Source organism: Protopterus annectens, chromosome 2.part1 (assembly GCF_019279795.1).
Source record: "Protopterus annectens isolate FY-2018-M chromosome 2.part1, PAN1.0, whole genome shotgun sequence".
Lineage (NCBI taxonomy): Eukaryota > Metazoa > Chordata > Ceratodontiformes > Protopteridae > Protopterus > Protopterus annectens.
The window spans coordinates 1962790976-1962812577 of record NC_056729.1 but is presented as its reverse complement, the minus strand read 5'-3'; the positions used below and the strand labels follow the sequence as shown (position 1 = coordinate 1962812577).

At 38.4% G+C, this 21602-nt stretch overlaps 1 protein-coding gene across 1 annotated transcript in view; it reads right to left on the bottom strand.

Moving 5' to 3' along the window:
* Positions 1–21602, bottom strand: part of LOC122794706 (interleukin-6 receptor subunit beta-like) — a 1250292-nt gene that overhangs the window by 237812 nt on the left and 990878 nt on the right. Inside the window, exon 9 of the mRNA XM_044063351.1 lies at positions 17381–17560. Within this exon, the coding sequence (XP_043919286.1) occupies positions 17381–17560 (180 nt within the window). The remainder of the gene's footprint in view (positions 1–17380; positions 17561–21602) is intronic.

Below are 21602 nucleotides of genomic sequence, written 5' to 3'. Positions count from 1 at the left end.
GGCACTGGGCTGGCAATTAAACACCATAAAACTCCACTGCCAATCATGAGCGGACAGGTGATCCACTGTGGAGACCCCTAACCGGGAAAAGCCAAAAGTAGTAGAAAATCTAGGAGAAGGTGGATTTTTTTTTTTTAGTTAAGTGCTTGAAAGATATCTGTGTGCTGTCTTGATGCCAAATGAGAGAGCTTCAGATAAGTTTAGAGACTTAGGAGGCCAGTTATTTAAAAAGAAAATCATGTTGTCTCCTTCTTCCTTCTCTGATAAACCATAAATTCTTATATTATTTCTTCTTGACCCACTCTCCAGGTCATCTATTTTTTTCTATAAGTTCAGAATTCTGTTTGTTATTATTCTTGTTATTTGCTATGACTGTTGCTTTATCACCTCATTCAATAACTCCATTTGCTTCCTATTTTCTTTTTATATTGTCCATTTTTATCTCCAGTTTATCTACTTTTGATGCAAGATCCCTGATACTAGTCAGTATAGACTGCTGTTCTTTCTTTATGATAGTTTTTTATGTAGCTCCTTTCAAGTGACTCATTTTAATAAAGAAGCAAAAAGTTGTTCTGACAGGAAAAACGTAACAGAAAAATCACAAACTAGATTTTTTCTGTAAAAACCTTATAGGTTCATAGGTTCATACTAGGCTATCTGCCCTAGGGCATTTATAAGCCTAGCTAGAGTTGTGTGGCTTTCACCACCCCTTAGGTTGAAGAATACTATACCCATTAGTTTGCCGTGCCTCTGTCCAGCAGTGATACAGAGATGATCCCTGGGGTAAACCTACGATCTCCCATCCACTGGTCAAGATTTCTCTTGAACAGAGCCAGCAAGGTGCTCTGTCTCACATGGACCGGGATTCTGTTCCACAGCATAGGGAGTCTCTGGGTGATGAATCTGTCCCTCCAGCACGTCCTATTTATATCCGTGTTGAGGTTTAAGTCTCTTGCTCTTGTGGCTCTGGTGGATTTAGATTTTTTGAGGTGGAGCATGTCCATTAATTCCGGGTTGGACATGGCCTTGTATGTCAGGCACAGGTCACCTCTGAGCAGACGGTATGTGACTGAATAGAGCTGGAGTTTCTTCAGTCGGGCAGCATATGGCATATTTTTGAGCCCCTTTATCCTTTTGGTGAGGAACTTTTGGGGTCTTTCCAATTGCTGCAGGTGTCAGGTAAGATACATTCCGAATGGGGCATTGTACTCAATCATAGGTCTGATAAGTGAAGAGTACAGGGGAACAATGACCTCCCTTGATCTGGATGTGAATCCCTTCATAATCAGGTGGGCAATGTAGAAGGTCCTCCTAACCACTTTGGCAATGTGAGTGTCAAAAGAAAGATTACTGTCAACTTGGGTCCCCAGGTCCCTGATAACCTCTTCTGTGCTTAATGGATTGCCACCTATGTGGTAACTTGGGGTTACCTTGTTTTTACCAAAGGGTATGACTATACATTTTTGGCGTTTAGCTTAAGGCCATGGCTCTGGCACCAGTTATCCATTTCTATGAGACCTCTCTGAAGGATATCTGTGTCTGATGGATTTTCAACTATGGCCCAGTTTGCAGTCATCTGCAAACTTTGTCAGCCACAATCCTCCTATGTTTGCCTGCACTTCTGAAAAGTAGATGCCGAACAAGAGGGGCCCAGGACTGAGCCCTGTGGGACACCGCTTGTGACCGGCTTGGAGTCTGACATGGCACCAGCAACTCTAACCCTGTGGGTTCTGTCCTTGAGCCAGTTTGCAACCCATCTTGTGACATATGGGTTTACATTTAAGCTGGTGAGCTTTTCTATGATACCCGAGTGGGGTATTGTGTCGAAAGCTTTTGCAAGGTCAAGGTAGGCTGTGTGAACTGCCTTACCCTCATCAATGGCCTTGGTGACTGTTTCAAAAAAGTCGACCAAGTTCAAGAGACATGATCTGCCCTTGATAAAGCTGAATTGGGTAGGATCCAATGTCTGTAGGTCCCCTATGTCTTTATTTATGAGTTCCATTATGATCCTCTCCATAGCTTTGCAGACCAGGCTTGTTAAGCTTATGGGGCGGTAATTACCAGGGTCCATAGAAGCACCGCCTTTGTGGAGTGGGACCACAGTTGCCGTACGCCACTCTTTGGGTACGTATCCTGTAGTAAGGCTAAGATTAAACAGCAGCCTTGTGTGTCGGTTTAGTTCCTCATTGAGTTCGTGTAGCACACAGCCGGGGACACCATCTGGTCCCATTGATGCTGTGTTTTTAGCTTTAGAGAGAGCAGCTCTCACCTGGGCATTTGAGATGATTGGGAGACTACACTCTGCTGGGATAGATATTTCTCCTTTTGGGGGGGAGGGAGGGGAGAAATTTTCACTAAACCTGTCTTCCAGTATGTTTGCAATGTCTGTGGGTTCAGTGATTTTTGTATCATTTTGGACTAATTCTGAGCATATCTGGGAGTTTCCACCCAGATTTCTAACATAGCTAAAGAAGGCCTTATGATTGTCTTTTGAGTCCTTGGCAATTTTTCTCTCAAAGTTGGCCTTGGATGATTTTATGAGTGATCGTAGTTTTTTACTAGTATTGATCAGAGATGTCATCCCTTTTAGGGATTTTGCTCTATCTTGTAGTAGCTTTCTCCTCTTGTTGTAAAGTTTGTTTATGGCTGGGGTCCACCAGATCGGGCGCTTGCCTTTGGTGGAAAGTGTCTTGATTTTATTTGGGATTGCTTGATCCATGCAATCCTGGAGGTGCTCGTAGAAAGCATTTGTAAGGGATTCAGCAGCGTGGGTTGTGGTTTCCAATGGCTCAAGGGCCTTGAAGGATACCACACCAGTCTTAAGAAGTGTGAAGTTGACTTTTGAGAAGTTCTTCACTGTGGTCTTTTTTGTTGGGGGTGGGGCGGGATGTGGATCTCCAGTGAGATTAGTTTATGGTCTGATCTCACCAATGAGGGATATACTTCCGGTGTGGAACATTTTGTCCCCATGTTTGTGATGATCAGGTCTAGTATATTTTCACCTCTTGTGGGAATGGTGACAAGTTGTTCCATAGCATTTGAGTTTATGAACTCCAGGAACCTTTGGGCTAGGGTATTGGGGCTTGAGTAATATTCCCAGTTTATGTTTGGGTAGTTGAAGTCACCCAATATGATGGTGTTTGGAGAGACATTTATACTCTCCAGTGTCTTCAGGAAGGCTGTGTGGGGTTCCTGAGTTTGAGAGGGTGGCCTATAACATGTTACAAACTGTAGAGCAGTTTTGCCTATAGTTAATTGCACCTGAATGGTCTCTGATGCTTCGTGAGTTGCCACCAGCCTGGAGGTGTGGGTATCCTTGATGACTATGGATACACCCCTCCTTTTGTGGGACAGTCCGGGTTTTGGGGCCGGAACGCATGATATGAGGTAAAACCTGATAGTGCCGGGGTGCTCTCAGGAGCCTTGAACCAGGTTTCAGTCACAGCACAGACATCGATGTTCTCCATACTGAGGAGGGCTTCGAGGGCATGCATCTTGAGATTTAGACTTCTGGCATTGAGCAGCGTTACCCTTAGTTTTTTTCCATTATTGTTTTCTAGGGAGGTGAGTTTAGAATTTGAGCCTTGTCTAAAAAAGGCACTATGGGGGTGGCAAGAGCCTTTGCCAATATCTGGAAACCCAGAGGTGACAGGTGCAAGCCATCCCTTGTGAAGCAGCGTGGCTTGTCAAGCATGTCATTCTGGGCAGACAGACATTGGATCCCCTTAGAATGACACCAGAAATTAAGCCAATTATTAAAACTGATAATTTTGTCTCTGTATTGTGGCATCATTCTTGGTGAAGGTAGGATACTGCTCAGGGTCAGGGTCATACCAGCCTGGGCTACATAATCTGAGAGCTCCTTTATGTCTCTTTTCATGTAGTCCAGGGAGGTACATCTCAGGTCATTCACACCGGCATGGACAATGACTGAGTCATACTTGTACTTCCCGTGGAGTGACCTGAGTGCTTGTGTTATGTGGTGGATTCTAGCGCCCGACAGGCAGCTTACTGTGACCCTCTCCTTGTTCAGTCTGGTGAGTGGGACGTCATGGAGTGACCTATGACAAGTGTGTCTGGCATTGTGTTTGGCCTTAAGGGCTGTGACTGATTTGCACACTGACTTTGTGATCTATGTGTTGCTTGTGTTATGTCATGAGGTGGCAGTTGTTTGTTTGTCTGCTTTGGAGGCCTCTGCTGTTTTGGTAGATTATTGATCAGTGCCTCCGAGTATGTCTTTGTGTGTTTATGTGTTTGATTTGTAGTTGTGATAGTTCTATGTGAGACTGGGTTTATGGTGTGTGTGGTTACCTTCTCCTCCTGTCTGGTTTTGCCAGTCCTGAGTTGAGAGAGCTCAGCCTCCAGTTTGGCTATATAGTTGCATCTCTCGCATGTATTTGTGTTTTGTGGGAGGAGGAGAGGGTTGTCTGTGTACATGAGGCAATTGTAACATTGCCTCAATATTCCCAGATTCACCAGCTGAGCAGGAGAGGATGGTAGCAACTGACCCTTTGACATGCTAGAAGAAATGAAAAAGTTTGCTGTGTAACTGAGTCAGAAAGGACCTATAGGGAAGTGGGTACTCAAGGGGGTTTTAAGCTAGTGAAGTACTTTGTATAATATAGAAGTGTTTTACCTGACTAAAAAATGCTTTAGGAACAAGTGCTGAGCTTTACAGATAGAGAATAGACTGTTTAGATTACAAGTAGAGCAGTTCTAAGGGAAAAAATGAAGAGCAGACTTTACAGAGCCAGAAATAGTTTAACCTTGTTTAACCGGTGCTGCCCGATGGTGCTCTAGTGGCAACTCCGCGCTAAATGCAGAAAAGGCAATAAGTCAGTAGTACAGGCTAGCACACTTTAGTGGGAAGCCAAACAATTAAACAGCAAACAAACACTTTTCGACTTGAATTAGACTAATTTCGACTAAAATGTACTTTTAAGTGCAGATAATAAAAAATGCAGTAAATAACTATGAAAACAGTTAAAGCTTGCTCTACGTAAGCAGTAGAAGGTAAAACAAATATAAAAAAACAGCAGGATACTTAATCAGGAAAGCAGTCGCTTTTTTTCAGTTCTCTGTAGCCAGGAACACTCAACAGGACCACGTGGAGCTGTGTCTGAGCAATATGGCTTCAAAAAAATGCCAGAGGCAGATTTTAACCAGGGAACTTCAAAAGAGCTAGAAATGGTCCAAAATGACCAATTACTACAGCTTCTTGTGCTGAGGTCACTTCCCTCAAGGACAGGTAGGCTATTCAAGGCTCCCCACTCCCACTGGTGAGCTAAGAACCGTCCTTCTATCCAAGTAAGGCAATGGACAAAACAGGAACTACAACACAGCCCAGGATACAGCAAGGCCTGTAAACTGGTCTAACTAGTTTAGGAGAGGCAGGAAAACAAGGAATATTTTTTTGGTTGTTTTGTTTTTAAATAGAAACACACAGAAATGCAGAAAAGGCAATAAGTCAGTAGTACAGGCAAGGAAACTTTAGTGGGCAGCCAAACCATTAAATTAAACAGCAAACAAACACTTTTCGACTTGAATTAGACTAATTACGACTAAAATGTACTTTTAAGTGCAGATAATAAAAATGCAGTAAATAACTATGAAAACAGTTAAAGCTTGCTCTAGGTAAGCAGTAGAAGGTAAAACAAATATAAAAAACAGCAGGATACTTAATCAGGAAAGCAGTCACTTTTTTTCAGTTCTCTGTAGCCAGGAAGACTCAACAGGACCATGTGGAGCTGTGTCTGAGCAATATGGCTTCAAAAAATGCCAGAGGCAGATTTTAACCAGGGAACTTCAAAAGAGCTAGAAATGGTCCAAAATGACCAATTACTACAGCTTCTTGTGCTGAGGTCACTTCCCTCAAGGACAGGTAGGCTATTCAAGGCTCCCCACTCCCACTGGTGAGCTAAGAAACTTCCTTCTATCCAAGTAAGGCAATGGACAACACAGGAACTACAACACAGCCCAGGATACAGCAAGGCCTATAAACTGGTCTAACTAGTTTAGGAAAGGCAGGAAAACAAAGAATATTTTTTTGGTTGTTTTGTTTTTAAATAGAAACACACAGAAATGCAGAAAAGGCAATAAGTCAGTAGTACAGGCAAGCACACTTTAGTGGGCAGCCAAACCATTAAATTAAACAGCAAACAAACACTTTTCGACTTGAATTACACTAATTACGACTAAAATGTACTTTTAAGTGCAGATAATAAAAAATGCAGTAAATAACTATGAAAACATTTAAAGCTTGCTCTAGGTAAGCAGTAGAAGGTAAAACAAATATAAAAAACAGCAGGATACTTAATCAGGAAAGCAGTCACTTTTTTTCAGTTCTCTGCAGCCAGGAAGACTCAACAGGACCACATGGAGCTTTGTCTGAGCAATATGGCTTCAAAAAAATGCCAGAGGCAGATTTTAACCAGGGAACTTCAAAAGAGCTAGAAATGGTCCAAAATGACCAATTACTACAGCTTCTTGTGCTGAGGTCACTTCCCTCAAGGACAGGTAGGCTATTCAAGGCTCCCCACTCCCACTGGTGAGCTAAGAACCTTCCTTCTATCCAAGTAAGGCAATGGACAAAACAGGAACTACAACACAGCCCAGGATACAGCAAGGCCTGTAAACTGGTCTAACTAGTTTAGGAGAGGCAGGAAAACAAGGAATATTTTTTTTTTTTTTGTTTTTAAATAGAAACACACAGAAATGCAGAAAAGGCAATAAGTCAGTAGTACAGGCTAGCACACTTTAGTGGGCAGCCAACAATTAAATTAAACAGCAAACAAACACTTTTCGACTTGAATTAGACTAATTTCGACTAAAATGTACTTTTAAGTGCAGATAATAAAAAATGCAGTAAATAACTATGAAAACAGTTAAAGCTTGTTCTAGGTAAGCAGTAGAAGGTAAAACAAATATAAAAACAGCAGGATACTTAATCAGGAAAGCAGTCACTTTTTTCAGTTCTCTGTAGCCAGGATGACTCAACAGGACCACATGGAGCTGTGTCTGAGCAATATGGCTTCAAAAAATGCCAGAGGCAGATTTTAACCAGGGAACTTCAAAAGAGCTAGAAATGGTCCAAAATGACCAATTACTACAGCTTCTTGTGCTGAGGTCACTTCCCTCAAGGACAGGTAGGCTATTCAAGGCTCCCCACTCCCACTGGTGAGCTAAGAAACTTCCTTCTATCCAAGTAAGGCAATGGACAACACAGGAACTGCAACACAGCCCAGGATACAGCAAGGCCTGTAAACTGGTCTAACTAGTTTAGGAGAGGCAGGAAAACAAGGAATATTTTTTTTTTTTTTGTTTTTAAATAGAAACACACAGAAATGCAGAAAAGGCAATAAGTCAGTAGTACAGGCTAGCACACTTTAGTGGGCAGCCAAACAATTAAATTAAACAGCAAACAAACACTTTTCGACTTGAATTAGACTAATTTCGACTAAAATGTACTTTTAAGTGCAGATAATAAAAAATGCAGTAAATAACTATGAAAACAGTTAAAGCTTGCTGTAGGTAAGCAGTAGAAGGTAAAACAAATATAAAAAACAGCAGGATACTTAATCAGGAAAGCAGTCACTTTTTCAGTTCTCTGTAGCCAGGAAGACTCAACAGGACCACGTGGAGCTGTGTCTGAGCAATATGGCTTCAAAAAAATGCCAGAGGCAGATTTTAACCAGGAACTTCAAAAATGCTAGAAATGGTCCAAAATGACCAATTACTACAGCTTCTTGTGCTGAGGTCACTTCCCTCAAGGACAGGTAGGCTATTCAAGGCTCCCCACTCCCACTGGTGAGCTAAGAAACTTCCTTCTATCCAAGTAAGGCAATGGACAACACAGGAACTACAACACAGCCCAGGATACAGCAAGGCCTGTAAACTGGTCTAACTAGTTTAGGAGAGGCAGGAAAACAAGGAATATTTTTTTTTGTTTGTTTTTAAATAGAAACACACAGAAATGCAGAAAAGGCAATAAGTCAGTAGTACAGGCTAGCACACTTTAGTGGGCAGCCAAAAAAATTAAATTAAACAGCAAACAAACACTTTTCGACTTGAATTAGACTAATTTCTACTAAAATGTACTTTTAAGTGCAGATAATAAAAAATGCAGTAAATAACTATGAAAACAGTTAAAGCTTGCTCTAGGTAAGCAGTAGAAGGTAAAACAAATATAAAAAAACAGCAGGATACTTAATCAGGAAAGCAGTCGCTTTTTTTCAGTTCTCTGTAACCAGGAAGACTCAACAGGACCACGTGGAGCTGTGTCTGAGCAATATGGCTTCAAAAAAATGCCAGAGGCAGACTTTAACCAGGGAACTTCAAAAGAGCTAGAAATGGTCCAACATGACCAATTACTACAGCTTCTTGTGCTGAGGTCACTTCCCTCAAGGACCAGTAGGCTATTCAAGGCTCCCCACTCCCACTGGTGAGTTAAGAAACTTCCTTCTATCCAAGTAAGGCAATGGACAACACCGGAACTACAACACAGCCCAGGATACAGCAAGGCCTGTAAACTGGTCTAACTAGTTTAGGAGAGGCAGGAAAACAAGGAATATTTTTTGTTTGTTTTGTTTTTAAATAGAAACACACAGAAATGCAGAAAAGGCAACAAGTCAGTAGTACAGGCTGGCACACTTTAGTAGGCAGCCAAACAATTAAATGAAACAGCAAACAAACACTTTTCGACTTGAATTAGACTAATTTCGACTAAAATGTACTTTTAAGTGCAGATAATAAAAAATGCAGTAAATAACTATGAAAACAGTTAAAGCTTGCTCTAGGTAAGCAGTAGAAGGTAAAACAAATATAAAAAAACAGCAGGAAAAACAGGAAACTACCAGCCGACCCGGAAGCTAACGGCCACGTAGGGCGAAAAGGTTAAAAATGGGGGTTTTAAAGGGGGCCAAAAAAAAGGGGCAAAAGCCCAATTTCCAGCCTTTGGTGGGCACCCCCAAAATACACAACCCCCCTCCCCCCCTTTATAAAAAATTCCTTTATCCTAAGGCAATAAAACAGGAACTAAAACAGAGGTCAGAAGGCCGTAAAGGTTAACATTTAAAAAGGGAGGAAAACAAAGGGAAATTTTTTTTTTTTTTTAAAAGAAAACCAAAAGAAAAAGGAATGTCGAGAAGGCTCAAATGGGGGGGCCCCAAAAATTTTTAAAAAAAAAACAAAACTTTTGCAATTGACAATTTTACTAAAAGCTTTTGTGCGAAATTAAAAAACTAAAAACAGAAAAAAAAATTTAAAAATTCCATCATGGGTAAAAAAAATTCACAGGTAAATGGAAACAGACTTTTTCACCGACCCGGAAGCTAACGGCCACGTAGGGCGAAAAGGTTAAAAATGGGGGTTTTAAAGGGGGCCAAAAAGGGAGAAAGGCCCAAAAGCCCAATTTCCAGCCTTTGGTGGGCACCCCCAAAATACACAACCCCCCTCCCCCCCGGGGAGCTAAGAAATTCCCTTTATCCAAATAAAATGGCAAAAAACTAAAACAGAGGTCAGAAGGCCGTAAAGGTTAACATTTAAAGGGAGGAAAACAAAGGGAAATTTTTTTTTTTTTTTAAAAGAAACCACAGAAACAGAAAAACTGTCAGATAAGGCTCAAAGGGGAGAAACAATTTTAAACAAAACCCAAAATTGAATTGCAATTTTACAAAATTACTTTTGTGCAGTAATAAAAAACAGTAAAAAATTCATTAAAATTGCCCAGGAACTAAAGGGAAAACAAAAAAAAAACACAGGAACAACAGGAAAGCAGCCTTTTTCGTTTTTTAGAGGAAAAAACCCCGGAACGGGGGTTTTGGTTGGTTAAAAAAACCAAGGAATTTTTTTAAAGGGGGTTAAAAAGTAGAAAGGCCAAAAAACCTTTTGGCGACATTTAAACAGGACACAACTACTATGGTATAAAAATTCCCTTTATCCAAATAAAATGGCAAAAAACTAAAACAGAGGTCAGAAGGCCGTAAAGGTTAACATTTAAAAAGGGAGGAAAACAAAGGGAAATTTTTTTTTTTTTTGTTTTTTAAAAAAAACCACAGAAACAGAAAAACTGTCAGATAAGGCTCAAATGGGGGGAAACAATTTTAAACAGAAAAAAAACTTTTTGCAATTGACAATTTACTAAAAGCTTTTGTGCGAAATTAAAAAACTAAAAACAGAAACATTAAAGCTTCTCAGGTAAACTAGAATAAAAAAAAAAAAAAAAACACAGGATACAACAGGAAAGCAGCCTTTTTCGTTTTTTAGAGGAAAAAACCCCGGAACGGGGGTTTTGGTTGGTTAAAAAAAGACAAAACCCGGGGAATTCAAAAGGCAAAAGGGCCCAAAAAACCCTTTCACACTTTTGGCGACATTTAAGGGAAACTTTCGGCTATACTTGGGTAAAAATTCCCTTTATCCAAATAAAATGGCAAAAAACTAAAACAGAGGTCAGAAGGCCGTAAAGGTTAACATTTAAAGGGAGGAAAACAAAGGGAAATTTTTTGTTTTTGTTTTTTAAAAAAAACCACAGAAACAGAAAAACTGTCAGATAAGGCTAAATTTAGGGGCAGAAAAAAAAATTAAAAGCAAAATTTTCATTTAATTAAATAATTTCCCAAAAATACTTTTAAGGCAGTAATAAAAAGCAAAAAAAAAATGAAAAATTAAACTTCTCTAAAGAGGAAAAGGAAAACAAAAAAAAACACAGGCAAACAGGAAAGCGTACTTTTTTATTTTGAGAGGAAGAAACAGGAATATTTTGGTTGGTTAAAAAACCCAACAGAAACCCGGGGGGCCCAAAAAAGTAGAAAGGCCAAAAAACCAATTATGCCCATATTTCCCCCGGAAACTTTCGGCTATCCCATTACTAAAAATTCCTTTATCCAAATAAAATGGAAAACAGGGAAACAAAAGCCCGGTCAGAAGGCCGTAAAGGTTAACATTTAAAGGGAGGAAAACAAAGGGAAATTTTTTTGTTTTTTGTTTTTTAAAAAAAACCACAGAAACAGAAAAACTGTCAGATAAGGCTAAATTTAGGGGCAGAAAAAAAAATTAAAAGCAAAAAAATTTTCATTTAATTAAATAATTTTTTAAAAATACTTTTAAGGCAGTAATAAAAAGCAAAAAAAAAATGAAAAATTAAACTTCTCTAAAGAGGAAAAGGAAAAAAAAATTTAAAAAAAGCAGGAATTAACAGGAAAGCGTACTTTTTCAGTTTTGAGCCCGGAAACCCAAAGGAATTTGTTGGAAAAAGGCCCAAAAAATGCCAAGGCAATTTTTAACCCGGGAAACCCAAAAAATAAAAAAGGCCAAAAAAATTAACAGCCCTTCACTTTAAGGGCATCTATTAAGGTACTAGGGGAGTAAAAATTTTTTTTTAATAACAAAGGGAAAACAGGTAAACCGCCCAGGTAAGCAAAGGGTAAACCAATATTTAAGAGGAAAAACAAAGGGAAATTTTTTTTTTTTGTTTTTTTAAAAAAAACCACAGAAACAGAAAAACTGTCAGATAAGGCTAAATTTAGGGGCAGAAAAAAAATTAAAAGCAAAAAAATTTTCATTTAATTAAATAATTTTTTAAAAATACTTTTAAGGCAGTAATAAAAAGCAAAAAAAAAATGAAAAATTAAACTTCTCTAAAGAGGAAAAGGAAAACAAATAAAAAACAGCAGGATACAACGGAAACGTCCTTTTTAGTTTTGAGCCCGGAAACCCAAAGGAATGGGGGTTTTAAAATGGCCAAAAAAAGCCAAGGCAATTTTTAACCCGGGAAACCAAAAACTAAAAAAGGCCAAAAAAAATTAACAGCCCTGGGACTTTAAGGGCATGGCTAAAGGTACTAGGGGAGTAAAAATTTTTTTTTAATAACAAAGGGAAAACAGGTAAACCGCCCAGGTAAGCAAAGGGTAAACTTTAAAAGGAAACAGGAAAACAAGGTATTTTTTTTTTTTTTTAAAAGAAACCACAGAAACAGAAAAACTGTCAGATAAGGCTAAATTTAGGGGCAGAAAAAAAAATTAAAAGCAAAAAACCCCTTTTTACAATTAAATAATTTGCTAAAAATACTTTTAAGGCAGTAATAAAAAGCAAAAAAAAAATGAAAAATTAAACTTCTCTAAAGAAGAAGGAAAACAAATAAAAAACAGCAGGATACAACGGAAACGTCACTTTTTTAGGAGCCCGGAAACCCAAAGGAATGGGGGTTTTGGAAAAAGGCCCAAAAAAAGCCAAGGCAATTTTTAACCCGGGAAACCCAAAAAATAAAAAAGGCCAAAATAAATTAACAGCCACACTTCCCCCAAGGGCATCTATTAAGGTACTAGGGGAGTAAAAATTTTTTTTTAATAACAAAGGGAAAACAGGTAAACCGCCCAGGTAAGCAAAGGGTAAACTTTAACAGTTTTAAACAGGAAAACAAGGTATTTTTTTTGTTTTTGTTTTTTAAAAAAAACCACAGAAACAGAAAAACTGTCAGATAAGGCTAAATTTAGGGGCAGAAAAAAAAATTAAAAGCAAAAAAATTTTCATTTAATTAAATAATTTGCTAAAAATACTTTTAAGGCAGTAATAAAAAGCAAAAAAAAAATGAAAAATTAAACTTCTCTAAAGAGGAAAAGGAAAACAAAATTTAAAAAAAAGCAGGATACAACGGAAACGTCACTTTTTTAGGAGCCCGGAAACCCAAAGGAATTGTTTGGAAAAAGGCCCAAAAAAAGCCAAGGCAATTTTTAACCCGGGGTTAAAAAAGGGTAGAAATGGCCAAAATAAATTAACAGCCCTTCACTTTAAGGGCATCTATTAAGGTACTAGGGGAGAAAAATTTTTTTTTAATAACAAAGGGAAAACAGGTAAACCGCCCAGGTAAGCAAAGGGTAAACTTTAAAGAGGGGAACAGGAAAACAAGGTTTTTTTGTTTTTTTTTAAAAGAAACCACAGAAACAGAAAAACTGTCAGATAAGGCTAAATTTAGGGGCAGAAAAAAAAATTAAAAGCAAAAAAATTTTATTTAATTAAATAATTTTTTAAAAATACTTTTAAGGCAGTAATAAAAAGCAAAAAAAAAATGAAAAATTAAACTTCTCTAAAGAAGAAGGAAAACAAATTTAAAAAAAGCAGGATACAACGGAAACGTCTTTTTAGTTTTGAGCCCGGAAACCCAAAGGAATGGGGGTTTTTAAATAGGCCCAAAAAAAGCCAAGGCAATTTTTAACCCGGGAAACCAAAAACTAAAAAAGGCCAAAATAAATTAACAGCCCTTCACTTTAAGGGCATGGCTAAAGGTACTAGGGGAGTAAAAATTTTTTTTTAATAACAAAGGGAAAACAGGTAAACCGCCCAGGAACAGAAGGTTAAACTTTAAAAGGGGAACAGGAAAACAAGGTTTTTTTGTTTTTTGTTTTTTAAAAAAAACCACAGAAAAGAGGGCAATAAGCTAAAGGCAGCAATTTAGGGGACCCAAAAATTAAATTAAAACAAAAAACACTTTTTGCTTTAAAGCAATTCCCCAAAAGTACTTTTAAGGCAAAAAAAAAATGGTTAAAAAAAGAAAAAATTCTTCTCAGGGAAGCATGAAAAAACAAAATTTAAAAAAAAGCAGGATACAACGGAAACGTCCTTTTTAGTTTTGAGCCCGGAAACCCAAAGGAATGGGGGTTTTGGAAAAAGGCCAAAAAAAGCCAAGGCAATTTTTAACCCGGGAACTTAAAAGCAGAAATTAAAATACCAAAACACTTTTGTGTAGGTATTCCCTAAAAGGGACTTTAAGGCCCCATATGGTACTAAGAAACTTTTCCCCTTTAAGTAAGCAATGGGAAAAAAATAAAAACCCAGGATACCAAACCGAAACGGGCAAATTTTAGGGAGGCAGGAAAACAAAAATTTTTTTTTTTTTTTTTTGAAAAAAAAGTCAAAAAGGGAAAAGCAGATAACAGAAATTTAGGGGGAGAAAAATTAAATTAAAAAAAAACACTTTTGTTTTTAGTAATTTTCCCAAAAGTACTTTTAAGGCAAAAAAAAAATGGTTAAAAAAAGAAAAAATTCTTCTCAGGGAAGCATGAAAAAACAAATAAAAAACAGCAGGATACAACGGAAACGTCACTTTTTTAGGAGCCCGGAAACCCAAAGGAATTTTTGGAAAAAGGCCCAAAAAAAGCCAAGGCAATTTTTAACCCGGGAACTTAAAAGAGCAAAATTAAAATACCAAAACACTTTTGGCTGATACTTTCAAAAGGGACTTTAAGGCCCCATATGGGAGTAAAAACTTTTCCCCTAAGTGCTGGAAAACCCGGAATAAACAAAAACAGCAAAGGCCCTTTAAAAAGGAACTATTTAAAACGGAAAAAAAAAGGGAAAATTTTTTTTTTTTTTTTTGAAAAAAAAGTCAAAAAGGGAAAAGCAGATAACAGAAATTTAGGGGGAGAAAAATTAAATTAAAAACCCAAAAAACACTTTTGTTTTTAGTAATTTTCCCAAAAGTACTTTTAAGGCAAAAAAAAAATGGTTAAAAAAAGAAAAAATTCTTCTCAGGGAAGCATGAAAAAACAAAATTTAAAAAAAAGCAGGATACAACGGAAACGTCACTTTTTTAGGAGCCCGGAAACCCAAAGGAATGGGTTGTTAAATAGGCCCAAAAAAAAGCCAAGGCAATTTTTAACCCGGGAACTTAAAAGAGCAAAATTAAAAAAAATTAACAGCCCTTCACTTTAAGGGCATCTATTAAGGTACTAGGGGAGTAAAAATTTTTTTTTAATAACAAAGGGAAAAAAAACTCCCAAAAGGATAAGAACCTTTAAACCAACAGTTTTAAACAGGAAAACAAGGAATATTTTTTCTTTTTTTGTTTTTAAATAGAAACACACAGAAATGCAGAAAAGGCAATAAGTCAGTAGTACAGGCTAGCACACTTTAGTGGGCAGCCAAACAATTAAATTAAATTAAACAGCAAACAAACACTTTTCGACTTGAATTAGACTAATTTCGACTAAAATGTACTTTTAAGTGCAGATAATAAAAAATGCAGTAAATAACTATGAAAACTGTTAGTTAAAGCTTGCTCTAGGTAAGAAGAGAAGGTAAAACAAATAAAAAAAAAACAGCAGGATACTTAATCAGGAAAGCAGTCACTTTTTTTCAGTTCTCTGTAGCCAGAAAGACTCAACAGGACCACGTGCAGCTGTGTCTGAGCAATATGGCTTCAAACAAATGCCAGAGGCAGATTTTAACCAGGGAACTTCAAAAATGCTAGAAATGGTCCAAATTGACCAATTACTACAGCTTCTTGTGCTGAGGTCACTTCCCTCAAGGACAGGTAGGCTATTCAAGGCTCCCCACTCCCACTGGTGAGCTAAGAAACTTCCTTCTATCCAAGTAAGCAATGGACAACACAGGAACTACAACACAGTCCAGGATACAGCAAGGCCTGTAAACTGGTCTAACTAGTTTAGGAGAGGCAGGAAAACAAGGAATATTTTTTCTTTTTTTGTTTTTAAATAGAAACACACAGAAATGCAGAAAAGGCAATAAGTCAGTAGTACAGGCTAGCACACTTTAGTGGGCAGCCAAACAATTAAATTAAACAGCAAACAAACACTTTTCGACTTGAATTAGACTAATTTCTACTAAAATGTACTTTTAAGTGCAGATAATAAAAAATGCAGTAAATAACTATGAAAACTGTTAAAGCTTGCTCTAGGTAAGCAGTAGAATGTAAAACAAATATAAAAAACAGCAGGATACTTAATCAGGAAAGCAGTCGCTTTTTTTCAGTTCTCTGTAGCCAGGAAGACTCAACAGGACCACGTGGAGCTGTGTCTGAGCAATATGGCTTCAAAAAATGCCAGAGGCAGACTTTAACCAGGGAACTTCAAAAGAGCTAGAAATGGTCCAAAATGACCAATTACTACAGCATCTTGTGCTGAGGTCACTTCCCTCAAGGACAGGTAGGCTATTCAAGGCTCCCCACTCCCACTGGTGAGTTAAGAAACTTCCTTCTATCCAAGTAAGGCAATGGACAACACAGGAACTACAACACAGCCCAGGATACAGCAAGGCCTGTAAACTGGTCTAACTAGTTTAGGAGAGGCAGGAAAACAAGGAATATTTTTTTGTTTTTTTTGTTTTTAAATAGAAACACACAGAAATGCAGAAAAGGCAACAAGTCAGTAGTACAGGCTAGCACACTTTAGTGGGCAGCCAAACAATTAAATTAAACAGCAAACAAACACTTTTCGACTTGAATTAGACTAATTTCGACTAAAATGTACTTTTAAGTGCAGATAATAAAAAAATGCAGTAAATAACTATGAAAACAGTTAAAGCTTGCTGCAGGTAAGCAGTAGAAGGTAAAACAAATATAAAAAACAGCAGGATACTTAATCAGGAAAGCAATCGCTTTTTTTCAGTTCTCTTTAGCCAGGAAGACTCAACAGGACCACGTGGAGCTGTGTCTGAGCAATATGGCTTCAAAAAATGCCAGAGGCAGATTTTAACCAGGGAACTTCAAAAGAGCTAGAAATGGTCCAAAATGACCAATTACTACAGCTTCTTGTGCTGAGGTCACTTCCCTCAAGGACAGGTAGGCTATTCAAGGCTCCCCACTCCCACTGGTGAGCTAAGAAACTTCCTTCTATCCAAGTAAGGCAATGGACAACACAGGAACTACAACACAGCCCAGGATACAGCAAGGCCTGTAAACTGGTCTAACTAGTTTAGGAGAGGCAGGAAAACAAGGAATATTTTTTTGTTTTTTTTTGTTTTTAAATAGAACTACTTAAATATTAAACTCCCAGTAAAAATTGGATTTAAAATGAATTATTTCATAAAAATTCCTGTCAGAATAAATTAAATTAAGCAGAGAAAAATTTCAGTGCAGTTAACAGCTCTCAGGAGCAGCCTTAGGTCAAGTGGCACCCTAGGCAAAAGGGCTCCACGGCACCCCCCCACCACACTACCTGGTGCCCCCATCCTGGTCTACCTACACCGAATAAATACTGGAAAAGTGCCTCTACCAGAGCGGCGCCCTAGACGGCCCCCAAGTAGGCTTATGCCTAAGGCCGGCTATGACAGCTCTCCATCTTGGCCTGACCCTGACTTGCATTTTTTGAAGGATATAAAGCCTGAAACTCAAATGTGTCATTACTTACCAACTTTAGTCCTCTATGATTGTCCAGAAAAAACACAAATTTTATGATGATCAGACCAAACACACTATAATTATAATAAAATATACCCATATTGACCTGTCATTAAGTAATGCACAGATGTTGTTTAGGTCATAAATAATCAGTTAAAATGTTTTTCTGCAACATAAAAGGGGTAGTTAAGCCAAGACAGATCTGTTTATATTTTTTATGAGAGCTTATATCTACTAAATAATCTGAATTACCTTCCAGTGTATAGTTGTAACAGTTTGTAGATAGTTTTGCCGTCTTCATATCATAAACATCTTCTCCAGTGACTGGACCCCAGTCAATTATATAGCAGCAGAATGACTTGTGCCCACTTGGATTCCAGGAAATGATGATTCTATCTTTTAATGACTGTACATCTAGCTGTTTTTGTGAACCTGTTCAAGAAAAGTCACAGAACTTAAAGGAGGAAAGTGTTACATCAGAAGAAAGCATAAAGACAATAATCTTTCAAGATTTTGTCATTTTCCATTTTTACTTTTCTACTGGCATTTTGTTATGACATTTTAAACAAAATAATACTTTTTTATATCTTATCTCTAACTTTTATTATGTCCATAAGCAGCTTAGAATTTTTAAAATAAAATGCATGATTCTGTGATGCGGCTTGATACAACAAGAATATCAATTCTACTTTGACTTAAAAATGAATTTTTGTTGTGTCTTTCGGCTTTTCCCAGTTAGGGTTCGCCACAGTAGAACTCCGGTCCGCTAATGATTGGCAGTAGATTTTTACGTGCCGAGTTGCCGGCCCTGATGCGCAACCTTCAACAAAGGCACGCCCATTCACGCATCTCTCCACACAGAAGACCCTCTTGCTGAGAATCTAACAGGACAATGTCTTACTGTGAGGCAACAATGCTACTGCAGCACCACCACTAAAATGAATATGAAGTGGAATTCAATCTTGTGTTTTACATGAAAGGAAAACACCCCCATATAGCCTCCATGCACCCTTGCATCTACTCACTTAACACAGCCAACTCTTTGGTTGCTGTCTATTGCGGAAAGGGAAATTTCCCCATTCAATAAATGCAGACTTGAGTTTCTGTCATCAGAATTGTTCTCAGTTATTGCATTTTTAATGAGTTTATTCTTCCAAAACGTATACTATAAATTCTCATGACCACTGTACTTTTTCACATTACTTAAAAGAATGGGGGATATCCATACATAAATGGGATCTTTGCATTACAATGGACACTATCTGTATTTAAACAGGATATTTTCTTACTAAGTGAAATACTGAAGAACAGAATGCATACAGATAGGGACCATATGATACAACAGTTTGCTCATTTCCCTGTCTGTTGCAGAAGCAGTTAGCACCCTCTAACCACCAGCCTAACCACTTCAAGCTCATTGTCATGGCATAACTGTTTATGTCTCTCCTAGGCATTCTTGGAATGAAAATTATACCATGAATTCAACATACTTTCTTTAAAATGGGCAAACATACAAATAAATGAGAAAACAAATACAATTCCTCATGCTACCATAAACCAGTACAAACAAGAAGCTCTACTCCCTGGAAGCACTTCTCATGCTGGAGATTGTTGACATCTGTGCAGTTACTGAGACATGGTTTAAAGCTGTGGAAGGAACACCAGCAGGACAAGGAGACTAAACAAAAACCACCACTCCCTGGACGCTCTCTTCATCCTAAAGAATGCTGATGTCTGTGCAGTCACTAAGACATGGTTTAATGCCATGGAGAGCACACTGACAGTGCAAGGTTATAATTCCTTTCACACATTTAGACCAGCTACTACACAGACAAGGACCAAAGGTGGAAGTGTCTCTCTTTACATCAAAAATAAATATACCTTCAAGGCTGGTCAAACAGGACAATACACCTGAGCTGCTCCATGTTCAAATCACCATAGGCACAATCCAATGCCACTTCCTTGCAAGCCACAGGTTTCTCTCTATGACCCTGGAAACCTGTACCGTGTATTTAAACTTACTGGAAATACTCACCACCCAAACCAATACCATATTCATAGATGACGTTAATTATCCTACTATTAACTGGGAAAACTATACAACACCAAATGTACAGGCAGAGAGATTCCTGGATTTTGTAAACAAAAACTCCTTGGACCAGATTGTTAATACACCAACCAGGGGTGCAACTATACTAAATCTAAGAGAGTGCTGCACACCCCCTAGAGTAATGTCTTCCCGGGTAAGGTCAGACCACAAAATGGTCTCTTTTAAAGTATAAATAAAACCTGGACCCCCAATTAACCCTGGAATATTCAGGAACTACTCTAAGGTTAACTTCCTGCTATTAAGTGATAATCTGGGAAAATGTGAAGACCCCATAAACCCTGAGAACACTGCTGCCTATGCAGAACTGTTCACAGAAAACCTATAAAAACATGTTAATAGCTGCATGGAGGCAGCTGTACCCAAAAGGAAAAAGTACAGAACTAACTCAAAAACAAGCCGGCCTGGTGGAGTCACAAAATCAATAGGCTGTATAATGGAAGGAGAAAATCATGGCAAAAATTAGGAGGTGCAGCACCCAGCAGGATAACAACACTCTCAGAAAACTAAACAAACAACTCAGAGGACAAATAAAGTCTACCAAAGCCAAATTTGAGGTAAATTTGGCTTTACAGGCCAAAGACAACCTCAAGACATTCTTTAACTTTGTCTGCAATCTCAAAGGCAATACACAATTGTGTGCAGAGCTCACTGTAAATGGAGCCACCTATACCGAGCCAGAAGTCATAGCAAACCTACTGGATGATAAATTCAGCTCCAACTTTACCCCTCTCTTCCTCTCAAGCTTTCCTCATGAAATACCATCAAATATAACTCTCCCTGCAATCACTAGGGAACAGGTCCTTAATTCTCTCTCTAAGACCAAGAACAGTGCATCAATGGGCCAAGACAATATCCCAGAATGCCTTCTAAATAGCATGAGACATGGCCTATCAGGTCCTCTGGAATTGTTATTTAACTGTAGCTTCCAAACATGCTTCATGCCTCATGAGTACAGAACAGCAACAGTCATCCCTCTACAGATCCTGGAAACTACAGACCCATAAGTCTCACTAGTCTTTTAATCAAAGCCATGGAAAGAATTATCATGGAAATAATCAGTAATGATATAGTAAACCTCCAAACACTGGAGCCAACCCACTTTGGTTTTGTCTAGGGCAGGTCATGCCTACTTAGCCCGGTGGACTTCTTTGAGAAGGTCACCAAAGCAATGGATGAGGGCAAAATGGTTCACAATGACAAACTCAAGAGATTAGGTACAAACCCATATGTCACCCAGTGGATAGCCAAATGGCTCACAGACAGGACCCAGGAAGTTAGAATTGGGGAGTCCACCTCTACAAAGATGACCGTCATAAGTGGAGTCCCTCAGATCAATCCTTGGGCCACTCCTTTTTAGCATTTAGTTGTCTGAAGTCAAGGCCAATGTCAATGGTCTCTGGCTGACTAAATTTGCAGGTGTTTGCAATTTAGGAGCTGTTATTGAATCCTGCGCTGACAAATATTCACCAGGAAGGGTTGATACAGACAAACAACTGTTGTCAGAGCCATGGACTAAAATTAAATGCCAAGAAATGCATAACTATATCCTTTGGGAAGTCATCCACCCCTGGTAATTATCATATCGACAACACACCCCTTAGATTTGACTCAGTATTTAGGGTCTTAGGGACACACACGGACAGTAATCTATCCTTTGACTGTCAAGTGTCTACAGTGGTGAGGAAATCATTCTATGTTGGGCAACTTATAAATAAAGGTATGGCATAAAGGCCCAAGGAAGTAATTGTTCCACTTTATTTGGCATTCATCAGACCTATCATTGAGTACAATGCCCCCTTTGGTATGTACCTTTTATTTATTTATTTATTTATTTATTTTTTATTTTACATTTGTTGACTGGGCTAGTCCAGCTGCATATATATGTCCATTTTCAGTAGAGGCCCAGGGAGAAAAGCTCCAGTGTAGATGTACCTAGATGTACTTAACCAGGCATATCCAAAAACTGGAACATCCACAGAGGTGCCTGATGAAAAGAATAAAGGGCATAAGCAAAATATCCTATGCAGACTGCCTCAAGGCCTTATCCCTGTATTCTGTCTCCTACAGGCTGTTGAAGGGAGATCTATGCCTGGCTGTAGGGCATTGTCAGACCCCACTCTGATGGAACTCCTACATATCCACAAAACAGAACTAGAATTGTCCATTCTAAAGACTTAAACCTAGCCTGTGATATAAATAGTACCTGCTGGAGAGACAGGTATGTATCCCAGAGATTACGCCATCTCTGGAACAGGCTCCCCATCCATGGGAAGCAGAGTTCTTCCCTAATTCAATTCTAGTGTAACTTGGCCAATTGGATGGGGAACAGGAAATGCATCCCTGGGCTGGCACCTATATCTATAA